The sequence below is a fragment of the Lithobates pipiens genome, unplaced genomic scaffold (genome assembly GCF_037356315.1).
Source record: "Lithobates pipiens isolate NorthernLeopardFrog02 unplaced genomic scaffold, aLitPip1_a1.2 Scaffold_7, whole genome shotgun sequence".
Taxonomy (NCBI): domain Eukaryota; kingdom Metazoa; phylum Chordata; class Amphibia; order Anura; family Ranidae; genus Lithobates; species Lithobates pipiens.
Window position 1 is genome coordinate 4,227,510 of NW_027507892.1, and position 21,677 is coordinate 4,249,186.

General features: G+C 42.8%; 1 protein-coding gene across 1 annotated transcript in view; it reads right to left on the reverse strand.

The window, feature by feature from the left end:
- Positions 1-2,408: 2,408 nt before the first annotated feature.
- LOC143959308 (pyroglutamyl-peptidase 1-like protein) overlaps positions 2,409-21,677 on the reverse strand; it is a 72,857-nt gene continuing 53,588 nt past the window's right edge. Inside the window, exons 4-5 of the mRNA XM_077467999.1 lie at positions 10,525-10,751; positions 2,409-2,626 (exon numbers count right to left, since the gene is read on the reverse strand). Of these exons, the coding sequence (XP_077324125.1) occupies positions 2,446-2,626; positions 10,525-10,751 (408 nt within the window). The 3' untranslated portion in view covers positions 2,409-2,445. The remainder of the gene's footprint in view (positions 2,627-10,524; positions 10,752-21,677) is intronic.

Sequence of the window (21,677 nt, forward strand, 5' to 3'; positions counted from 1 at the left end):
GTAATTAGAAGTTTAGAACAGCATGTGTCAGAAACAAGTGAAAAGTGCATAAGAACATGAAAATACTGCATTAGTCAGAACAAATGTCTATGATAAACACTAAACCTTTCTAAATAGGTATATTTAAACCTGATTTATTGAAAATTGCATAGATTTATAGAAGCACATGTTTTCTGTTATTTAATATAGAAAAAACCTATTGTATGTAAAGCTTATGTATTGCATCATACAGACATGCAATGTGCACCATCTAGTGGTTAAAAAAGAGTACTACCATGAAAATATTTGTATTAAAGCAATGCATTGCTAGTATGATTATTGCACACTTAAAATGTACCAGAGAGATAAAGATAATTATCTATAACACTGAATAACAGGGATATATATGTTATTAAATTTAGTAATGTTCATTGTTATAACTACGTTTTAAAATACTTTAGTTAAAATCTGTATTATATATATTGTTAATGGTTATAAACATGTGACTATAAAAATGTATAAGATGCATTGTTATGTAAAAATTAAACTACTTCCAGCCATAAAGTCAGTGGTCATATCTCATGCTGTTTGTGTGATTCTTTGCAGTCCACGCCAAGCTGATCACCTTATCTCATCGCGTCTACAATCATCGGCTCTCTTAATTCACATTTTGAGGCCGGTAACATTTGCTTCCATCTGACCAGACTATATTCTCCCACTATTTCACAGGCTTGTCTAAATGTTGTGCAGAAAACTTTAAACGAGCTTCCACATGCTTTTTCTTCAGCAATGGAGTCTCTCACGGTGAGCATGCATACAGGCCATGGCAGTTGAGTGCATTACTCATGGTTTTGTTTGAAACAATTGTACCTGCTAATTCCAGGTCTTTCTGAAGCTCTCCATAAGTGGTCCTTGGCTCTTGGACAGCTCTTCTGATAATTAATTTCATCCCTCTGTCAGAAATCTTCTGAGGAGCATTTGGTCGTGGCCGGTTTATGGTGAAATTATGTTCTTTCCACTTCCGGATTATGGCCCCAACAGTGCTCACTGGAACATTCAGAAGTTTAGAAATCTTTCTGTAACCAATGCCATCAGTATGTTTTGCAATTATAAGGTTGCAAAGGCGTTGAGAAAGCTCTTTGCCTTTACCCATCATGAGATGTTTCTTGTGTGACACCTTGGTAATGAGACACCTTTTTATTGGCCATCAGTTGAGACTGAATCAGCTGATATGTATTTGCACTGACAAGGGGCAGGATTGCTGTAAGAGTCCAGGGCGCCAACCCACACTTGCGCAGTAAACTTGATGGAAAAGGGCAGGAAAATGCCCAGGACATGCACAGGAAGTGACTTTAACCTGATGGAAAAAGGTGGGAAAATACCCAGGAGGCGCACAGGAAATTACATCAACCTGATGAAAAAAAGCGGGAAAGTCCCCAGGAGGCACACAGGAAGTGACCTCAAACTTCCTGATATAAGCCCAGCCCAGACACTGCCAAATTGCTGCACTATCTTCAGTCTCTCCTTGTTCCTGTGCTAGTGTGTGATCTGTCTGAACCTGTTGTGACCTGGAAACCTATTTGACTACTCTTGATTGCGGCTTGCCATTGACCTTGGATTTGTACCTTAACCATTCTACTTCTTTGCCCCTTTTGTATTCGGCTGCCAGATTGGAACCGACCCCGGCTTGGATCTCGACCATTCTCCTTCGGATTAACCCTTTTATGCTTCGTTGCCCAACTGGACTTGACCTCGGCTCAGATCTTGGACTAAGGCTTGCACTGTGGTCCGAACCCCTGGCACCCATGCCACTCGGTGTCCACCAAGTCTCTGTCTCCATCTCCAGAGGCTTTAAGGGCCCAAGGAGGCCTCCCCACTACTTCGGTCTCACATCAGGTACGTGGCTCTCATCACAATTGCTTTCTAATTACTGATAGATTTCAACTGGGGTGTTGGCTTTCCATGCCTTTTTGCACCTCCTTTTTCCCATGTGTCATTCCATTTTATTACATATAACTTCATTTCTGAACTTATTTGTTTTGGTGTCTTTGTATGTATGGATTGCATAGGTCATTACCAACATGTGGTGTCAATATCACCTTTAGAAATATGTTTACTTAGAAAAATGGTGACGTGTTCAATACTTATTTTACCTGCTGTATATATCATGGTATACAGATGACCACTAGCAAAGCTACATAAAATTATCAAAATATGGACTAGCAAGCAAGTAAAATACTTATTATATAGAACTTGAAAGTAATTGTTAATAAATAAGAAGTCAAAATGTGTGTCAAAAATACACCACAGTTACTCTAAAAAGAACAACATGGAGAAGATGAGAAGATGGAAAGTGGTTAATGAATACTGACCATTATAGGTAAAATACTGTATATGTCATAATATAGATCAGACAGAGGACAAAGGGGCGCCAGGGGTTGACATATCTTTTAATATTGTTTTAGACTATGTGTGTGGAAGATCTGATTTGGGCTCAAGTTGCCTCAACGCCACTTGGATAGTCTTTTGCAAAGCTTGTCCCAGTTTTTCTGTTGTTAATGTTTCGCTTAATTGGGGCACATGAATAAACACGGCTCTGCCATCCCCATGGTACAGAGAGACGTAGTACGCATATTCACAGAGGTATCTAAAAACAAAGATATAGTAATTAATACAACGATATATAGGTTTGATACAAATGCAGCGAGTAAATTCAAAAATCATAGTATTTTTTTACATAATTTTTTTTTTTTGTTCTTCCCTCCTTTTTTTTGTTTTCAGTTGGAATAAGGTAATCCCAAGCGGAGTCAGGTCAGAGAGTCACATATGCCATCCTTAGCAAACATGAGGCTTAGTCCACAAAGCTTAACACAAGGATAAGGATCTTTATTTTAGCCACTTGACTGTAATTTTTTAATCTCTTTGGACTCAACTGAAAATAACTGTCACTTTAAAAAAAAAAATAAGGCATGTTAGCTTTGTGCTTAAATCATGTGCATTTTTACCCCCCACTATACAGTATATGATTTCTAATAATAATGTATATTTCTAATAAGGTAAATATCCTGAAATATAAGGATATAATGTACTATTTTTATGAATTAATTTTTTGAATTAATCACAGATCATAGGGCCATCCTATATACTTGTAAGGGGAGAAACAGGGACATCTCATAAAATTTGAATATCATCAAAAAGTTCATTAATTTTAGTAATTCAATTCAAAAAGTGAAACTCGTATTTTTATATAGGATGCATTACACACGGAGTTATCTATTTCAAGCATTTCTTCCCTTAAATATTTTTATGATTATGGCTTACAGCTAGTGAAAACCCAAAATTCAGTATCTCAGATAATTAGAATATTACATAAGACCAATAAAAAAAGGATTTTTAACCACTTGCCTACCGGGCCAATTCTGACACTTTGCTCCTATATATAAAAATCATTATTTTTTTTTGCTAGAAAATTACTCAGAACCCCCCAAACATTACATATGTTTTTTTTTCGTTTTGTTTTTTAGTTAGAGATCCTAGGGAATAAAATGGTGGTCGTTGAAACTTTTTATCTCGCACAGTATTTGTGCAGCAATTTTTCAAAAGTGTTTTTTGTTTTGGAAAAAAAAACACAGTTGCATGAACAAAAAAAAAACAAACAGTAAAGTTAGCCCAATTTTTTTACATAATTTGAAAGATGATGTTACGCCGATTAAATAGATACCTAACATGTCACATTTTACAATTACGCACACTCGTGGAATCACGCCAAATTTCTGTACTTAAAAAGCCCCATAGGTGACGCTTTGAACATTTGTACAGGTTACCTGTTTAGAGTTACAGGGGAGATCCAGAATTATTGCTCTCGCTCCAACATTCACAGTGATACCTCACATGTGTGGTTTGAACACCATTTATATATGCCGGCGCGAGCAACGTATGCGTTTGCTTCTGCAAGCGAGCACGCAGGGACGGGGTGCTTTAAAAATAAGTTATTGTTGATTTTACTTTTATTTTTATATTTTGACACTTTCTTTTTACGTTTGTTTTGATCACTTTTTATTCCTATTACAAGGAATGTAAACATCCCTTGTAATAGGAATTGGGCATGACAGGTCCTCTTTACAGTGAGATCTGGGGTCACCACATCTCTCCCCTAGGCTGAAAAGCCTGAAATAAAAAAAGAAACAAACGATCATGGCTTCCCAGCCGAGACGGCAGCATTTTTTCAAATACGGAGGCCGGGGTTGATGTCATAACATCGTGCCCGGCCTCTGAAAGATAATAGAGACTTCGGGAACCATCTGGCCTGCCGGAAATCTCTATAGTAACCTTCCAGGTCGGTCAATTCCTTCTGCCACTCGCGGATCGTACCGGAGAAGCTCCAGAAGGCAGTGAGGGGGGATGTTCCCTCCCGCCGCCTGTAAGAACAATCAAGTGGCTGGACAGCCACTAAGATTGTTCTTATGGTGAAGAGAATTGCCGCCTCTAGAAGAAGATATTGGAATTATGCCTGTAACTGCACCCATCATTCAGATATCCCCACTCAAAGCCTGCAACGTCATATGATGCCGTACTGGGGAGGAGTGGTTAATACAGAAATTTTAGCTTACTGAAAAGTATGTCCATGTACAGTACAGTATACACTCAATACTTGGTCAGGACTACTTTTGCATGAATTACTGCATCAATGAGGCGTGGCATGGAGGCGATCATCCTGTGGCACTGCTGATGTGTTATGGAATCCCAGGTTTCTTTGATAGCAGCCTTCAGCTTGTCTGCATTGTTGGGTCTGGTGTCTCTCATCTTCCTATTGACAATACCCTACAGCAGCGGTCATCAACCCTGTCATCAGGACCCACTAACAGGCCAGGTTTTATGTATTACCTTGGGGAGATGCAGATTAGAATACTGCAATCACTGAGCAGCAAATTATATCACCCGTGATGTATTTCAGTTATCTTGCAAACCAGGCCTGTTGGTGTGCCCAGAGGACAGGGTTGATGACCACTGCCCTACAGATTCTCTATGGGCAGGCCGCTTGAGCACAGGAGGACGTCTATTGACACAGGTCCGCACTGTAGCCGTCATTCAGCTATAGCGCGGATGTGAAGCGGCTAATGATCATGGAATCACTGTGCTTGATTGCTCAGCAAACTTGCCTGACCTAAACCCCATAGAGAATCTGGGAGGTATTATCAAGTGGAAGATGAGACACCAGACCCAACAATGCAGATGAGCTGCATAGCTGGGCGTCCATAACACCTCAGCAATGCCACAGGCTGATCCCCTCCATGCCACGCTGCATTGATGCAAAAGGAGTCCTGACCAAGTACTGAGTGCTTACTATACTGTACATGGACAAACTTTTTAGTAAGCCAACATTTCTGTATTAAAAATCCTTTTTTTTTATTAGTCTTATGTAATATTCAAATTTTCTGAGATACAGAATTTTGGGTTTTCACTAGCTGTAAGCCATAATCATCAATCAAGAAAGAAATGCTTGAAATACATCACTCTGTGTGTAACATATCTATATATAATATATGAGTTTCACTTTTTTAATTTAATTACTGAAATAAATAAACTTTTTGATGATATTCTAATTTTATGAGATGCACCTGTAGTATCCTTATAGAGAAAGGCCTGAATAATGGTATGATACTTAATGCAACCATTTTGCATCACTCTAATGCCGCATACACATGATCGGAATTCTCGTCGGAAAAAGCTCTGATGGTTTTCCCGACGGAATTCCGACGGAATTCGGCTCAAGCTGTCTTGCCTACACACGGTCACACCAAATTCTGATCGTTTATAACGTGGACTAGAAAAAGGAAGTTCAATAGTCAGTAGCCAATAGCTTCTGTCTCATAGTTGAATCTGAGCATGCGGGATTTTTGGTGTGTCGGAATTGCATACACACGATCGGATATTCAGATAGAAAGTTTTTCTGTCGGGAAAATTGAGAACATGCTATCAATTTTTGGCTGGCGGAAATTCGGACTGCTAAATTCCGATGGAGCATACACACGGTCGCATTTTCCGTTGAAAAGCTCTCATCAGTCTTTTTCTGGCCGGAATTCTGATCGTGCGGCATAACACAGTGGAAATGATCACAGCTTGACATTAACCTCTTTGCACTGGTGGTACACATATATGCAGCCTCCCGGCAGATGGGCCTTAACGTGGGGGGGGGGTTTGTATATATGCATACCAGAATGTATACAGAGCTGTGCCAACAGAGTGCGCCAAGACCTGTGATTTCCTGGGCTAATCTTGTAAAATAAGAACCTTATATATTTTATGTCACAGAAGGTTGTTTTTAAACATAATTTCCATCTTGGGAGAGTTATGAAAGACATATTATTGTTTCAATACTGTGTATTTTATATATATATACACACACACACAGTTAGGTCCATATACATATGGACACAGGCACAATTTTTGTTTTTTATTCAGGTATTTAGCAAAACATATTCAAGCTATAGTTATGGATATGGGCTGAAAGTGCACACTCTCAGGTTTAATTTGAGGGTACATGCAAATCTGAGGAAGGGTTTAGGAATTACAGTTCTTAAGAATAGCCACCTCCCCTTTTTCAAGGGACAAAAAGTAATTGAATCAAAAGCTGTTCTGTGGCCAGGTGTGGGTTACCCCTTCATTATTTCTTCATCAATTAAGCGGGTAAAAGGTCTGGAGTTGATTCTAAGTGTAGTATTTGCATTTGGAATCTATTTCTGTGAACCTACATCATGCGTTCAAAGGAACTGTCCATGCAAGTGAAACAGGCCATTGTAAGGCTTCAAAAATGAAAATAATCAATCAGAGAGATAGCAGGAATGTTAGGAGTGTCCAAATCAACAGTTTGGTACATTCCGAAGAAAGAAAAACTCACTGGTGATCTCAGCAACATAAAAAGGCCTAGACGTTCACAGAAGACAACAGTGGTGGATGATTGCAGGATCCTCTCTATGGTAAAGAAAAAAACATTCACAACATCCAGACAACTGAAGGGCACTCTCCAGGAGGTGGGTGTATCATTGTCAAAGTCTTCAAGAGACGAATTCACAAGAGCAAATACAGAGGGTTCACCACAAGGTGCAAACCATTCATAAGCCTGAAGAATAGAAAAGCCAGATTAGACTTTGCCAAAAAAATCTGAAAAAGCCAGACCAGTTCTGTAAAAGCATTTTTTTTTTTTTTTTTGATGGAGGAAACTAAGATTAATCTGTACTAGAACCATGGGAAGAAAAAAGTATGGAGAAGGCTTGGAACAGCTCATGATCCAAAGCACACAACCTCATCAGTAAAACATGGTGGAGCTTGCAGTGAGAAGGCATGGGTATGCATGGTTTCCAGTGGCTCTGGGTCATTGGTGTTTATTGATGATGTGACAGAAGCAGCCGGATGAATTCTGCAGTGTTTGGAGAAATACTGTCAGCCCAGATTCAGACAAATCCAGCAAAGTTGATTGGAAGGTGCTTCACAGTACAGATGGACAATGATCCAAAACACACTGCAAAAGCAACCCAGGAGGTTTTGAAGGAAAAGTAGTGAAATATTCTGCAATGGCAGAGTCAATCACCTGATCTTAACCCAATTGAGCATGCATTTCACTTGCTGAAGGCAAAACTAAAGGCAGAAAGACCCACACAGAACAACTGAAGACAGCTACAGTTAGAGCCTGGCAAAGCATCAGACAGGAGGAAACCCAGTCTTTGGTAATGTCCATGGTTCCAGACTTCAGGCAGTCATTGCCAGTAAAGGATTCTCAACAAAATATTAAAAAGGAACATTTTATTTATGATTATATTAATTTCTCCAATTACATTTGAGCCCCTGAAAATGGGGGGGCTGTATAAAAATGGTTGCAGTTCCTAAAATTTGTACTTGATATTTATGTTCAACCCCTTGAATTAAAGCTGAAAGTCTGCACTTCTAATTAATTTGGATTGTTTCCTTTTAATTTTATTCTGGTGGCATACAGAGCCAAAAGTATGAATATTGTGCCTGTGTCCAAATATATATGGACCTATATATAATATATATATATATATATATATATATATATATATATATATATATATATATATATATATATATATATATATATATATATATATATATATATATATACACATACATATACACAGTGGCTAAAATAAGTATTGAAGATGTCACCATTTTTTTAAGTAAATATATTTCTAAAGGTGCTATTGACATGAAATTTTAACCACATCAGTAACAACCCATGCAATCCATACATACAAAGATACCAAAACAAATACGTTCAGAAATGAAGTTATGTGTAATAAAATGGAATGACACCGGGAAAATGTATTGAACATGCTAACTGAAATGTATTTAATACTTGGTACAAAATCCTTTGTAGGTAATGACAGCTTCAAGACGCCTCCTTTATGGAGAAACTAGTCACATGCGTTGCTCAGGTGTGATTTTAACCCATTCTTCGACACAGTCTTTAAATCTTGAAGGTTCCGCGGGCCTCTTCTTTGAACTCTGATCTTTAGTTCTTTTCAAAGATTTTCTATTGGATTCAAGTCAGATGATTGGCTGGGCCATTCTAGCAGCCTTATTTTCTTTCTTTGAAACCAATTGAGAGTTTCCTTGGCTTTGTGTTTGGGATGATTGTCTTCCTGAAATGTCCGCCCTCGTTTCATCTTCATCATCCTGGTAGATGGCAGCAGATTTTTATCAAAAATGTCTTGATACATTTTTCCATTCATCCTTCCTTCAATATGAAGTTTGCCAGTACTGTATGCTGAAAAACAGCCCCACACCATGATGTTCCCACCTCCAATCTTCACTGTTGGTATGGGGGTGTTTTTGGGGTGATGTGCCATGTGACCTCCAAACATGGTGTGTATTATGGCATCCAAAGAGTTCAATTTTGGTCTCATCTGACCAGACTATATTCTCCCAGTATTTCACAGGCTTGTCTAAATGCTGTGCAGCAAACTTTAACTATTTCCCATCTGGGCCAATTCTGGCACTTCGCTCCTACATGTAAAATCATCATTTTTTTCTAGAAAATTACTCAGAACCCCCAAACATTATATATGTTTTTTTGTTTTTTTTTAGCAGAGACCCTAGGAAATAAAATGGCGGCGGTTGCAACTTTTTATGTCACACAGTATTTGATGGTATTTCATGGTATCTGTTTCATGAATTAAAAAAAAAAACAGTAAAGTTAGCCCATTTTTTTTGTATAATGTGAAAGATGATGTTACACTGAGTAAATAGATACCTAACATGGAATGGCGCCAAACTTTGGTACTTTAAAAATCTCCATAGGTGAGACTTTACATTTTTTTTACAGGTTACCTGTTTAGAGTTACAGAGTTGGGCTAGAATTGTTGCTCTCACTCTAACACACGAGGTGATACCGCACATGTGTGATACAAAAACTCTCTCAGCCTTTCCAGCCACGTCCCCAGCATTATTTACTTCCGCTGCAGGACGTGACGTTATGGTCGTGCCCAGGCCTCAGAGGGTCATAGAGATGATTGGGGACCATCTGGTCACCGGAAATCTCTATGCTCAATTTCCGGTGGGAATGATGGTTGATCGCAGGGAACCGCCTGTAAGAATGATCAAGCAGCTACGATTGTTCTTACTGTGCACAGAATCGCCGGCTGAAAAAGATGATATCTGGATTATGCCTGTAGGTCAGATATCTCCACTCAAGTCAAGGATGTTATATGATGGCCTATGGGCGGGAAGTGGTTAAACGAGCTTCAACATGCTTTTTCTTCAGCAATGGAGTCTTGCGTGGTCAGCGTGCATACAGGCCATAGCGGTTGAGTGCATTACTTATCGTTTTCTTTGAAGCAATTGTACCTGCTAATTCCAGGTCTCTCTGGTCTCCCCATAAGTGGTCCTTGGCTCTTAGACAACTCTTTTGATACTTCTTTTCACTCCTCTGTCAGAAATCTTGCGAGGAGCACCTGGTTGTGGCCGGTCTATTGTGAAATGATGATCTTTCAACTTCCAGATTATGGCCCCAACAGTACTCACTGGAACATTCATAAGCTTAGAAATCCTTCTGTAAGCTATGCCATCAGTATGTTTTGCAACAATAAAGTTGCAAAGGTCTTGAGGAAGCTCTTTGCTTTTACCCACCACGAGACGTTTCTTGTGTGACACCTTGGTAATGAGACACCTTTTTATAGGCCATCAGTTGAGACTGAACCAGCTGATATTAATTTGCACTGACAAAGGGCAGGCTTGCTTTCTATTTACTGATACATTTCAGCTGGTGTCTTGGCTTCCCATGTCTTTTTGCACCTACCTTTTTCCCTGTGTCATTCCAATTTATTACACAAAACTATATTTCTGAACATATTTGTTTTGGTGCCTTTGTATGTATGGATTGCATTGGTTGTTATGGACATGTGGTGAAGATTTAATGTCAATAGCGGCTTTAGAAATATATTTATCTAGAAAAAGGGCTATGTGTTCAATACTTATTTTACCCGTTGTATACACATACACACAAACATAGATTTTAGATTTTAATACCTCCCAGCATCTCTGGAATAGATGACATCGACCCCTGGCCATGAAATGTTTTTGCAGACACTTTTCATGTTAATGGAAGAATCAATTCTTTCTGGTCCTTCCAGCAAACAGCAACCTTCTTGTGGGAAAGCACCGCTGAGGTCCCTATCCATGTATCCTTTGTTTCTTGCACATTGCTCCAGGATGATCGCTTTAGATGAGGCCATCATTCCAACGTGCACAGACAGCTAGGGTGTTTTTGTCAAGTTTGCCAGCAAAGAATAACAGGAAATGCAAAGTTAGAAGCAGATTACTTCTCAATATCTTTAATCGTTAAACGTTTTCTTAGATTAGGACTTGGTTAAGATGTTTAAACAATCCTTTAAATATATGAACAGATGACAACGTTTTTTTGTTTATCTTAAAGGGGTTGTAAAGGTAAAAGTTTTTTCACCTTAATGCATTCTATACATTAAGGTGAAAAAACATCCGGCAATGTCAGCCCCCCCATCCCCCCGTTTTACTTACCTGACCCCTCGAAAGTCCCGCGCTCGCCCCCGACATCCTCTTCGCCGCTCAGCCTGCCCAGTGATTGGTTAGAGTGGATGGATTGAAAGCAGCACAGCCATTGGCTCATGCTGCTGTCAATCACATCCAATGACACTGCGCACCAGGGCCAAGTGATACAGTGAGCGGCTATGGCCGCCAGCTGTATCACGGGAGCGCGCTCGCAAGCACTCCACACCATGGGAGGGAGCTCGCATGAAGTTGTGGAGTCCTTGCAGGAGGGAGTCGAGACAGCCGCCAAGGGACCCCAGAGGGACCCCAGGCCTTCTGTGTGCAGCAGCTCCACTAACACTTACCCGAGCCCCATCTCTGTCCAGCGATGTCCACGAGTGTCTCAGCCATCCGAGCTTCTCCCTCCTGATTGGCTGAGACACAGCAGCGGCACCATTGGCTGCTGCTGCTGTCGATCAAAGTCAGCTAGCCAGTCAGGGGCGAGAGGCGGCGGGGGCCGGGTCAGAGCTCCGTATCTGAATGGACAGGGGAGCTGTGACTTGGCTCGGGTGCCCCCATAGCAAGCTGCTTGCGGTGAGGGCAATCAACAGGAGGGAGGGGCCAGGAGCACAGATGAGGGACCCGAGAAGAGGAGGATCCAGGCTGTTCTGTGCAAATCCACTGCAACAGAGCAGGTAAGTGCAACATGTTTGTTCTTTTTATAGTGAAAAAAAAGAGATTTTACAATTACTGTAAGTAGCACAGACCCCTGGTATGTGTAGAAAAAAATTTAATACATGTACATTTGCCAATGATTTATCCTTTAAAAGACCTTGAAAGTAAAAAAAAAAAATTAATTAATTAATTACCATAAGATTTTTTTCTAGAGGTGGATGAAGGACACAATTATAACTAGAAAATGCATTTCCTGGAGAAAATGGGTGGGAATGCTGAATAGCATCAAAACTGCCCCATTAGAATTACGCCATCATATTGCCCCCATCAAAACTGCCCATCATATTCCTCTATTATAAATCAGTACATGGTGTGTCTGTGCCACCCCCCACCGCCCATCACTGTGTATAAGAAGCTTTGGTAACCATGGAAACAAAACAGACAATAAAAGCCTGGATGCCCTAAATTTAATGAAATTTTATGAAATGGTCACTAAACTTGAACAGATTTTTCACAAAAATGGTAAAAGATATCAAACTGAAAAGATATAGCCAGATAGCTGAATATTTTGTGAACATTTTAAAGTTTGTTTGGCGTCTGTAGGTGAAAGTATGAAGGAGCTGAAACTTTTGGAAGAAGATTTTAAAGATTTTAAGCATGCTCTCATTGACTTCAATGTTAAAAAAAAGTGTTAAAAAGCTTAGTATTTTAAAAAGTATAAATAGTAGAAAAAAATTGAAGAAAAACACACATCAGCTCAAAGAGCTGAACATTTTAAAAGTTGAATGGCTTTAATAGCTGAAAGTATGCAGAAGTTACGCAGAGCCAAAAAACGTATGGAATAAAATTAAAAAGATGATGATGATGATGTTGAATAAATAAAAAAAATAACAATAGTGGGACTGCTAAAGCATTCCTACTAACTAGAAAATGCATTTCCTGGAGAAAATGCGTGGGAATGCTGAATAGCATCAAAACTGCCCCATCATATTGCCCCATCAAAACTGCCCATCATATTCATCTATTATAAATCAGTACATGGTGTGTCTGTGCTCTCCCCCATCGCCCATCACTGTGTATAAGAAGCTTTGGTAACCATGGAAACAAAACAGACAACAAAAGCCTGGATGCCCTAAATTATTGAAATTTTCTGAAATGATCACTAAGCTTAAACCGCTTTTTTCACAAAAACTGTAAAAGATATCAAACAGAAAACATTCAATGTTAAAAAGTTTAATATTTTAAAAAGTATAAATAGCAGAAAAAAGTTTAAGAAGTCCCATCAGCTGAAAGAGCTGAACATTTTAAAAGTTGAATGGCTTTAACAGCTGAAAGTATGCAGAAGTTACGCAGAGCCAAAAAAGATATGGAATAATAATAATAAAAAGATTAATAAATAAAAGAATAACAATAGTGGGACTGCTAAAGCAGTCATGAAGCAGGGATGAGGATATAACATAACCCATATTGGTGCACAAGAACATCTAGATCAGAAGAATGAGTAGGATTTCTTCCACCCAACATCCATAGGTGCTTCTTTGTTGTGAAAGCCCCACTGCAAACCTGCACAACCAGTTACCAAATATATTATTCTAGGTATCATTCAGCCTACTCTAGGTGATCAGGTCCCACGAAGGCCTCTGAACTTACACTATCCCACAATTCTCCCTTAGGGGGAATCTGCAGCAAAGTAAAACTGGCCATTGATGGCTCTTCATTCGGGCAGCAGGCTAAAAAAACAAAAAAATTATTCCCCTATCCACACAAACAAAATGGACGGAGGGAACCCACCTCCAATGGGACACTGTACTCGGACAGAGGGACCCAGGAGAATAAGACCTTCAGAATGACACACTCAGCGCTGTCCTGGGTAAAGGGTAGGTCTCCTGATCTGTTGCAGTGGGAGTTTCCAAAACCTTTCTGAAGAAAAAAGTTCTGCAGCAGATTATGTCCAACGAAAGACAGGTCAGTTGACCAACCAAACAGAAGAAGGCTCGACTAATTGAAAACTACCTGCTGCAAATAATCAGACTCAAGGGGAAGGCAAAAAGATACATCCATTTGGGAAGTCCTTTTAGGATGGGGGAAGGAAACATTCACTCCCTGGAATAACATCTGATACTTCTTGGTCCAAAAAAGACCAGTTTGGAGTCTTGCCCAGATTCCAGACTACTTAACTCAGAGGGAGAGGCCAAAAAAGACCGACAGACCTCATGAAAAGAAAAGAGGGAAACAAGCTAAATAGGAATTTTTCAATCACACAAACTCTAAAAGAGGTAAACAGAGAGTGTCACTTTTTAAGGAGGGCTTGAGCCAAACCATTCTACCTGAAGGGAACTATCACTAGACAGTTAGAAAATCCTATCTAGACAAGGTTTGGGATTATCGGACCCATGGCATTGCTCAAACTGCGAAAGTCCAGGAGGCACCACAGTAGGGATGCCTGGAAAAGCGCTATACATAAAAGTCAGAGCTTTGAACAGGGTTGGGGAGATCTATTGTTTCTGGTGAGGAATCTACTTTTGCTGGGGGGATCTTATGTTGCTAGGGGGTCAGTTGGTGCTGGCAGGGATCTACCGTTGAGAGAGGAACCTGTTGTTGCTGGCTGCTGGAGGAGAGCTACAGTATTGTTTCTGGCACAGGTTTTTTGTTGCTGGGCAGGTTGGTTTTTGGGGGGTATTTTTTTGCAGGGGGATCTATTTTTCCTGGTTGGGGATCCTGTGTTGCTAGTAGTCAACTGTTGCTGAGAGGGATCTATTGTTGCTGGCTTCAGAAGAGTCTATTGATGCTGTCTGTTGGAAGATCTAGAGTATTATTTACTGTCATGGATCCAGTGTTGCTGGGGGATCTATTGTTGGAGTGTATTTTGTTGCTGGCAGGGGATCTATAGGCAGTGGACAGAGACAAGGGGTGACTCAGAATGGGGGAGTACCTGTACCCATTCTCTAAGGAGAAAAGGCCCTGTGTGTACATAATAAATTAGCCACTAAGTGTATGTGAGCATTTCCTTCACCACTGGCACAACTAGTTTGTTAATACTAGTGCCCCTCTTCTCATCTCCATTATATAAGTGGGGGTATTCTGTAGTTCACCAAGGAAGAACTCAAGCAAGGTAAAAACACTGCTTGGCATTTCAGTGCAGCAAGGTCAATGTGTTGTAAGTGTAGCCCTACCCACCTCAGGAGCCACCGAGTATTCTGGGTACCCTGTTCACTACTGACCCCTGAGTAGATTGTTGCCCCTGATGACACCACCAACATACCTTGGCCAGGTGACTCTCTAGCTGTCACACAAAGGATAAACACGTACACACTGATAAAATGAATGTTTAACTTGTATTGATGTCACGGAAATGGCAAAACGGGCAAACAAAACCATGTGTCGTCCAAATGGAAAAAAACACCAATAAGAAAAAAACAATTATAATACAATTACAGTACCACTTGAAGCCACTCCCACCCGTCCTGCAGGACTGAAGATTTAAACCTGAGCCCTCAAACCGAGAAATTTTCCCCAAGTGGGTGAATGAGAAGGAAAGAACAAACAACGAGCTAGCTCACTTGCGGGCTCTCAGTAAGAAAAGTCAGGGTTTAAATCTCGGGAACCTAGACAAGTAAACTTTCAGCTGATACCCCAAGCACATGAAGAACTGTTCTGCCGGCTAGTCGGGGCCCGGAGGTTGGTGCACAATGGAGTTGTAGTCCCTTTGAGGGAAACAGAGTTGCTCAAAGGATGGTACAATGACAAATGGGGTTCCCCTTTAATAATAAGCTCTGGTGAGGTAAAGAGTCACTTTAAGGATGTCAGAGTAGGGTGAAGAGTCACCTTAAAGATGTCAGATGGTAACAGAGATTGCTTTGGGAGGAAAGAGGGGAAACAGATTTCACCTGAAGTATATTCCTTTAAATGAAAACCAGCTAATTTCTTCCTGGGATGGCTCAAGCCTGAAGTGGGATGTGTGTAGAACTCCTGCCTAGCAGGGAAGCAAAGTGGTGAATTCTGGTATCCTGCAGGCAGTGTTGATAAAAGCAGTAAGGGGGTTATACTGCAGCACTGGATAGTTATAGCGTCTGTGCATAAAGATATAGGCCTGCACTGTAAACTGTTCTAGACTCTAGCAACTGGATGCAAACAGGCTTGAGTAAAATGGCAGCATTGTGTAGGTTAAGAGCGCTCTCATCTGGTTCCACAGTGCAGCAGGGTGAAGCGCTGACCTTCCGTGTGTAAGGGGGCCCAATTGGTCCTCCTCTGGGATGGTTGTGAAGGTGGTTATGACCTGGTCCGTCGGCCTGCAGGGTCTCCAGGATGAACAGCTTCTCTGCCACTTCTCGACCAGGCCCGATCCAGCCTTGGGCCCTGTGTGGATCCACTCTCCTCTCTTTCTCTCACGTCCAGCCTCCATAGTTCCCCTCTTGTTCTCGGGCTTTTCCTTTTTTAAATGCTCCCTCCCTTTTGCCAGTTCTCATGGGTGGTGTAGTTCAGCTTCAGCTATTCTGGGCAAAATACTCCTGCTTACAGCATACAAGTCCCAGAGTCCCCAACACTTCTGTTATAGTGTAGTAGTGTAATAACTAAGATGTGGGACACTGCCATCTTGTGGCAAAAAAACAGTTCTGCATAACAGTAACATTGCACAGTGTTACATTAGCAAAGACATGGGGAAAGGTTTAGTATTACAGTTATGTACTGAATATTTTCATTCATTTTGCCCAGAGATACGGTTTAAATAGTTTTACCCTCTGGTACTTGGTACATCTAAACAAAATCACTTGATTCATTAACCGCTTAACGACTGACCTACAGCAGATTTACTGCTACAGGGTGGTAGTTCTGTGCGGAATCACACACACACATTATATATATATATATATATATATATATATATATATATATATATATATATATATATATATATATATATATATATATATATATATATATATATATATATATATAGCGATACCCTCACTTAAGAGGGCCGCAAGTTTGGTTTGGGTCCTGAGCAATGCTCCGCCAACCCCCCGGCAATCTGCACTACCCACTCTGGCACAGTTAGTATCTAGCAATACACATTAAATCACTTATACTCTAAATATGTGTGTGTGCGTGGGTGGATAACTCAAGCTCATAGACAATCTTTGAAAGTATATAACTGACTTTACTTGTTGTTTTTATAAAAGGAATAACATGAATCAAACATTTGGATTGCAACACATAAGCAGGTCCCTGCAGTAACCAGTAATAAAGATAAACAGAGTAATAGCATAAGAAAGTATTGCTATGCAACTCTAACGCTGCCCTTTTTCAGCTACTTCCCCGCATGGGTAAACTAACACCCAGCACTATCTACCTATGCAGTCAGGCCTGACTGATCTAGATGGAAGTCCAGTGAAACAATATTCGCTAGCAATCTTTCGGTGGTGCACTTGAAGAACAACTTTGTAATCCAAACGAATAATAAAGATAAAGTGTCTGTCTTTAAACAGCTCTCACCACCCGGACAAGTCCAAGTCCGATTCGTCTAGGAACAGGAATCCACCGACCTCCGAGTCTTCAATCCTTCTGGTGTTCTGCAGCAAGGATGAGAAGATGTCTCTCAGGTACAGCTAGGCTGGCAGAGGGCTCTTTGGAAAAGAGCACAAGGCCCAGGCTTCAGGCCTTGTGCCTCCAGCAGTCCAGCACAGACCTCCTCTTGCTAGGAGAAAGGGGGGTGTCCAAAGAGGAAGAACTAGGCCTCTCCCCCTCCTTATATGCCCTCCCCCATGAGTCTCTGGGGCATAACTCCAAACATCCTGGGAACCAGTGGGGTTCTGGGAACAGTAGTTTTATAGTCCTTAAAGAGACCCCGCTACACACTCCCCCCACTTAAACTCTTTGGTCCCCAAAGATAAACTTTTAACACATATCCTGTACCAATTTTGAAAGTGCTGGGTATGATGTTGGTACAGGGAATTTCCACCAGAACTCAGAGGTGGGATTCCCTGTCCCACAGGTCACACGGGCATGAGTGGCCTGCCTAACTGTGCCAGAGAGTGAGCTGGGGTTGCCCTCCACCAAATGATCAGTGGAAGGATTAGAGCGTTCAGCACTTCTTCTAGCAGTCACAACAGAGTCCTCAGAGCTCTCCCCCATTTGAGAGTAGGTTAGCTTCTTGGGGGGTCTCACAACTCGGCGAGCTTTCTGTTCTCTTGGGACTTCAGGCTCCCGTGCCACAGGCTCTACTTCAGGAACATATTCTGACAGCACCACTGGTTCTGGAACATCGGTCCTTTCCTCTTCTGAGTAAATGCTAGGGATATCTTCCCAGCCTTCAGGCACACCACTAGATGGAATGAACTCTGTAGCTTATGGGTTCAGTGTCCCATCCTGTGTATCCTCAGTAGGTGGGAGATCTATGGCAGAATTTCCTGGAGTTGATGAAGGCCACAGCCACTCAAGCTCTCCTCTTCCACCTTCACCTCGTTGGGGATCTTGTCCATCTCTAACCCGGGAGGTCTGAGACCGAGTGCTAGGTCCCGGGGTATCCAGAATGGAAACAGGTTCAGGTGAATTCCTCACTGGAGGTATTCTGACTGCTTCAGTAAGCGGGAGCAAATGATTCCTGTGCCAAGTCTTCAAGGGCCCCACTTTCCCCTCTGGTTTTAACTTATACACAGGCAATCCAGGTAGCTTTCTGCAAATGACATAGGGCTCCGATCTCCATCTATCAGCAAGCTTGTGCTTCCCAGGGATCCCCAGATTGCGTAGCAGTACTCGGTCCCCAGGCTGCAGGTCTTGCACTCGAACCTTCAGATCGAAGTTCCTCTTGTTGCGGGCTCCCCTTTGGTCCGAGGCCGCCTGAGCTCATTCATGGGCCACTTTCAAATTGTGTCTAAGTCGGTCCACATATCCCTTGTGGGAGGTAGCAGAGGCATGGTCTAGGGAAATGCCAAAGGCCAGATCCACCGGCAATCTTGCTTCTCTCCCAAACATGAGCCGGTAGGGGGAGTAACCCGTCACATCACTTGCGGTGTAGTTGTAAGCGTGCACCAAAGCTGATATGTGTTGGCTCCAGTGTTGCTTCTTCTCTGTCTCTAGAGTTCCAAGCATGTTTAGTAAGGTCCGATTAAACCTCTCAGGTTGGGCATCTCCTTGTGGATGATAAGGTGTAGTCCTGGTCTTCTCTACTCCCAATGAGTCCAGTAGGTTCCGGATCAGACGACTCTCAAAGTCCCTTCCTTGGTCTGAGTGGATTCTCTGTGGTAATCCATAGTGGACAAAGTATTTTTCCATGAGCACCTTGGCCACAGTGGAGGCCTTTTGGTCTTTGGTGGGGAAAGCCTGGGCATAACGGGTGAAATGATCGGTTACCACCAGAACATTTCCCAATCCACTCAAATCGGGTTAGAGGCAGAGAAAGTCAATGCACACCAGATCCATTGGACCCTGACTCTGTAGGTGGCCCATTGGGTCATCTTGATGGGATAGAGCCTTCCTTTGGATGCATCGTGCACAAGAACGGCAATATTCCTCCACTTCTGCCCTCATACAGGGCCAATAGAACCGGCTTCTGACAAGCTGGAAAGTTCTCTCCGTCCCTAGATGGCCATGCTGGTCATGTAAGGCAATTAGTACCGTCTCTCGGTGCTTCTCTGGGAGAAACAGCTGCCACTTATCTTCTGAGTTATCAGAGGGGCCCCTTCGGTAGACCACTCCCTGATGTACTTGTAGCTTATCCAACTCTTTCCTCAGCAGGCGAGCCTCCTTGGAAGGGTGATGTCGAAGTCCCTCTGGATTCTCGTTCTCCAAAGCTTCAAGGATCAATCTCCCCATGGGGTCTTCCAATTGGTCATAGCTCAGCTCCTTTCTGGACAGCTTTGGCAGGAGTTCCTCTGCTAGTTGAGTTACCCCACAGTAGGGTTGAGGGACTCCCACTGCGGTGACTCCTATCTCCTCTGCTCTGGGGCCCCCTCTTGCTTGAAACTCAGCACCCTGACAGAGTGCTCGCACTCCTTCCGGTGCTACCTGGGTCCAGTCTTCCCAGTCATTGACCATGACATGAGATCTTCGGGACAGGGCATCTGCATCCCTATTTCCAGCCCCTGGTCTGTACTTTAGACTGAAGTTGAATCCGGATAATGCAGCCAACCATCTGTGTCCGGTTGCATCTAACTTTGCAGTAGTGAAGAGGTAGGTCAGAGGATTGTTATCTGTCTTTACGGTAAACTCCGCCCCATAGAGATAGTCCTTCAGTTTGTCTACTACTGCCCATTTGAGGGCCAGGAACTCCAATTTATGAGTGGGGTAGTTCTTCTCCGAGGGAGTCAGGCTCCGGCTCACATAGGCCACTGGTCGTAGCTGCTCTTTATACTCTTGATAGAGCACTCCGCCTAGGCCCTCATGACTGGCATCGACATGTAGCTCATATGGTCTAGTGGGGTCGGCATAGGCCAGGACTGGGGCCGTGGTAAGGCTCCTCTTCAAGGTTCGGAAAGCCTCTTCACACCTTGGGTTCCACTGATCTTGAACCGACTCACCGGCCCTCCTAGGTCCCAAGCCATCCTCTTCTCCTTCAGTCTTGAGCAATTCGTTTAGTGGCTTGGCAATCCGGGCAAACCCATCCACAAATCTTCTATAATAGGAGCAGAACCCCAAGAAAGATCTGAGCTCTGTGACTGTTGTCGGTCTTGGCCAAGAGGTAACTGCCTCCAACTTCTCAGGGTCTGTAGCCACTCCCTTTTCAGACACTATGTGTCCCAGATAGTTCACAGAGGATTGGTAAACCCGGCACTTCTCGGGAGAAAGCTTGAGTCCCTCTTCGCTGAGTCTTCTCAACACCTTCTCCAACCTGGCCTCATGTTCTTCCAAAGTCTTCCCGAAGACAATGACATCGTCCAAGTACACAAGGACTTCTATGAGGTTCATGTCTCCAACGGTCTTCTCCATGAGGCGTTGAAAGGTAGCAGGGGCTCCAGACAGGCCCTGAGGCATTCTGTTGAATTCGAAGAATCCCACTGGGGTTATGAAAGCTGTCTTCTCTCGGTCTTCCTGGTGCATGGGGATTTGGTAGTACCCACTCTTGAGGTCCATTACACTGAACCACTTGGCACCAGACAAACTCTGTAGGGCATCCTCTATTCTCGGTGTGGTATACTGGTCAGGGATGGTCCTCCTGTTGAGAGTCCTGTAGTCAATACAAAGCCTCAACGACCCATTCTTTTTCCTGACCACCACTATGGGGGAGGCATAGGGACTTCTAGACTCCCGAATCACACCAGTCTTCTTCAACTCCGCAAGCTGCTCTCTCAGATCCTCCAGGTCAGCTAGAGGGACCCGCCTAACCCTTTCCCTGAAGGGTTTGTCTTCTTGGAGGCGGATTCGGTGGGTGGCACTCCTGGCACATCCCACATCAAACTCATCCTTTGAGAAAATCCTCTCCCATCTAGTCAGCTGGGCCTTGGCTCTCTCCTTCCAGGCTCCAGGTAGGTCCGGGTTCTCCATGGAAAGTTTCTCCCAAACATCTCCTCCTTCACCCGTTCCTTTTACTTCTGACCAGCTGACTGGGGCCGCAGGACTCACCTGCCCCAACAGCATCCTGGCAGGGATCTCTATGGGTCTCTCCATAGGGTTTCTCACACTCACTGGGACTCTTCCTCGAGCCTTCTTCAGGGCCTTGATTGAAATCACTTCCGGTATCACTTCCAGGCCTGAGTGGTCCTCCCTTGGATCGGATTCCAGCATTACAAAGGGACCAGGCTGCTCCCAGGTAAGCTTCACCGTGGCCCTGAGGCAGGCTACCTCTCCGGGCTGCAGCACCACTCCCTCTCTCCCAAGTCTCCACACCTTCCCTATCCCCTCTCATGGGGTCTTCTGCTCTAGGACCAACCGTTGGTAGGCTGTCTTCAGCATGGGATGGATATTGGGACCTTGATGGTTTCTTGTCTCCACTAGAGGGGTCAGAAGTCTTCGCACCAGATCCGTATTGGTCCCTATGATGAGGGACATCTTGCTGGCCCCGGGAG